This window comes from Austrofundulus limnaeus, unplaced genomic scaffold, assembly GCF_001266775.1.
Source record: "Austrofundulus limnaeus strain Quisiro unplaced genomic scaffold, Austrofundulus_limnaeus-1.0 Scaffold1540, whole genome shotgun sequence".
In the NCBI taxonomy this organism is placed as follows: domain Eukaryota; kingdom Metazoa; phylum Chordata; class Actinopteri; order Cyprinodontiformes; family Rivulidae; genus Austrofundulus; species Austrofundulus limnaeus.
Genome location: NW_013953942.1, coordinates 1,727 through 3,996, shown reverse-complemented (window position 1 = coordinate 3,996; position 2,270 = coordinate 1,727). Strand labels below are relative to the sequence as shown.

At 39.6% G+C, this 2,270-nt stretch overlaps 1 protein-coding gene across 1 annotated transcript in view; it reads left to right on the top strand.

The window, feature by feature from the left end:
- Positions 1-1,780, top strand: part of ankrd6b (ankyrin repeat domain 6b) — a gene marked incomplete at both ends in the record, with an annotated part of 26,627 nt that extends 24,847 nt beyond the window's left edge. Inside the window, 2 exon segments of the mRNA XM_014032784.1 lie at positions 801-953; positions 1,667-1,780. Coding sequence (XP_013888238.1) covers positions 801-953; positions 1,667-1,780 — 267 coding nt within the window.
- Positions 1,781-2,270: the final 490 nt, after the last annotated feature.

Here is a 2,270-nt window from a genome sequence, read left to right as displayed (position 1 = left end):
TTGTATGTATGGATCACTTGGGTTGTTACCGACATCTGGTGAAAATTTCATGTCATTAGCACCTCTAGTAATATATTTACTGAGAGAAATGGTGACGTGTTCAATACTTATTTTACCCACAGTACTCTAAAACTAACCTAAACCTTAGTTGTAAACCTAACCCCACACCTATAACTTGCATGTGGACCCGTGGGAACCTGGCATTGGTCCCCACGAGGCTGCCTTTTTTTGGTAAAATTGTCCCCACATTGTAAGAAAAACCCATCTATACACAATCTCCAACCACATACACAAATAATTTGTTTTTAAACTCATCTCAGTTTATTTCTCACCACAAAATGTTCTTTAACATTTGAACTAATTAAAGAAAACTGAAAAGATAGATTACAAGAAATTACAACCTCTTAAAAAACATCTTAACAGTAATTATTTAAGTGTAATGTTTTTTTTAACTTTGTGAAAATATTCAACATTGCTCCAATAAAACTTAAAAAAAGTATTTCTGTGCAAAGTGGGTTTTTAAACATGAACAACACCCTAAGAGGAAAAAAAAAAAGATTTATTGATTAAGAATAAATATTCATCAAAAACCTGTCCGAGCATTCCCCCCTCCACCTACCCTCCATTCAGTCAGGCCGCGCCCCACCTGCAATGGCAMGGCGCCCCCCCTAGGGGGCGGGCCCCACACTTTGGGAACCACTGCTTTAGCAGCTGATGTAAGCTCCTCAGTGGAATGAAGTGGAGCCTGAGGAGGAACTCGCTCAGACTCTTACTTCCCCCGGGGGCCGGGTGTCTTTCAGGCGCCGCTGAGCGGCTGCCGCTGTGATCCACTCATCAGTAAACTGAAGAACCAGCTGGAGGCCACCAAGGAGGAGATAAAGACCGAGATCCGCACCGTGCACGACCTGATGAACAGCAAGATAGGCCTGCTGGACCGCAAGAACAGGCAGCAGGTAAAACCCAGAAGCAGAGCTCCTGCAGACCCTGTGAGTCCTGCTGACTCAGGATGTCTGATTGTTTATTATCAAGAAATCAKAACTTGTGTCTGTGAATGAAACCTGAGTTTTCTGCTCACTTTAAAGTGAATTCATGTTCTGAGCAGCTTTTAGTGAAAACTATAATGTTTGACTCTCAGACTTTACACTCTAATTCACTCTAATTCACTCTAATTCAGAACATGACAACTGTGATGGTTTTTAGTTTATTATTCTTTCACTTTATTACATTTTTAAAAATTAGAACAAAAGGAAAACTTTCCATTTTGAAATGCTATTTGCTTCACCTGCTTTATTTTTTTAGCATTTAGCTACTGTTTGCAGGTTGTAGCTTTTAGCTACTGTTTGCAGGTTGTAGCTTTTAGCTACTGTTTTCAGGTCATAGCTTTTAGCCACTGTTTTCAGGTCATAGCTTTTAGCTACTGTTTGCAGGTCAATCTTTTAACTACTGTTTACAGCTCGTAGCTTTTAGCTACTGTTTGCAGATCATAACATTTAGCTACTGTTTGCAGGTCAATCTTTTAACTACTGATTACAGATCATAGTTTTTAGCTACTGTTTGCAGCTCGTAGCTTTTAGCTGTTTTGGTGATTGTTTCAGCTCTCAGCTGTATTGTTGCAGAAGAAGCTGGTTTCTGTAGTCTGATGTTTGTGTGGTGTGGTGACCCTCAGGTCAGAGTTCTTAATAAGATGATGAAGGAAAGAGTTTCGGCAGAGAAGAGCGAGTGTCTGCAGAGGATCGAACAACGAGCCCGACAGGAGCGGCTGGAGGCCGAGGACAGACAGGTAACAAATCCTGATCTGGATCAAAGAGTTTTACTAAATGACTTTTTCTTCTCAGGTTTAGTCTGAACAAAATGTGTGTAACTGAATGTTGTTTGGACAAATTATACAACTTGAAGTGAATTTGAACAAAAGGTAAGTAAATTAGTGTTCGAACAAATCTAACAAACACTAATTTTCTTACTTTTGGTGCTGAGTTTAGATTTACAGTCATGAGGAAAAGATGAGCAGCTGTTTGAAATCTTTCCACCTGAGAATAATCTCCTTGTTGAAAATTACTCCCTAAATAATTTATAAATAACCTTTGACCCCTCTCAGACAGTGGGCACACACCTGTAGCTCTACAGCAGGTGGTCCCAGCAGCTGTGTTTCCATTACAAATGTGCGCAAAACTTTGTCGATATTCTGAAAATGTTGAAAAAACACAGTTTCACAACTGTGGTGTTTCCATTAAGTAAGAAATGTTATTAAAGTCACATGAATACGTTTGTTC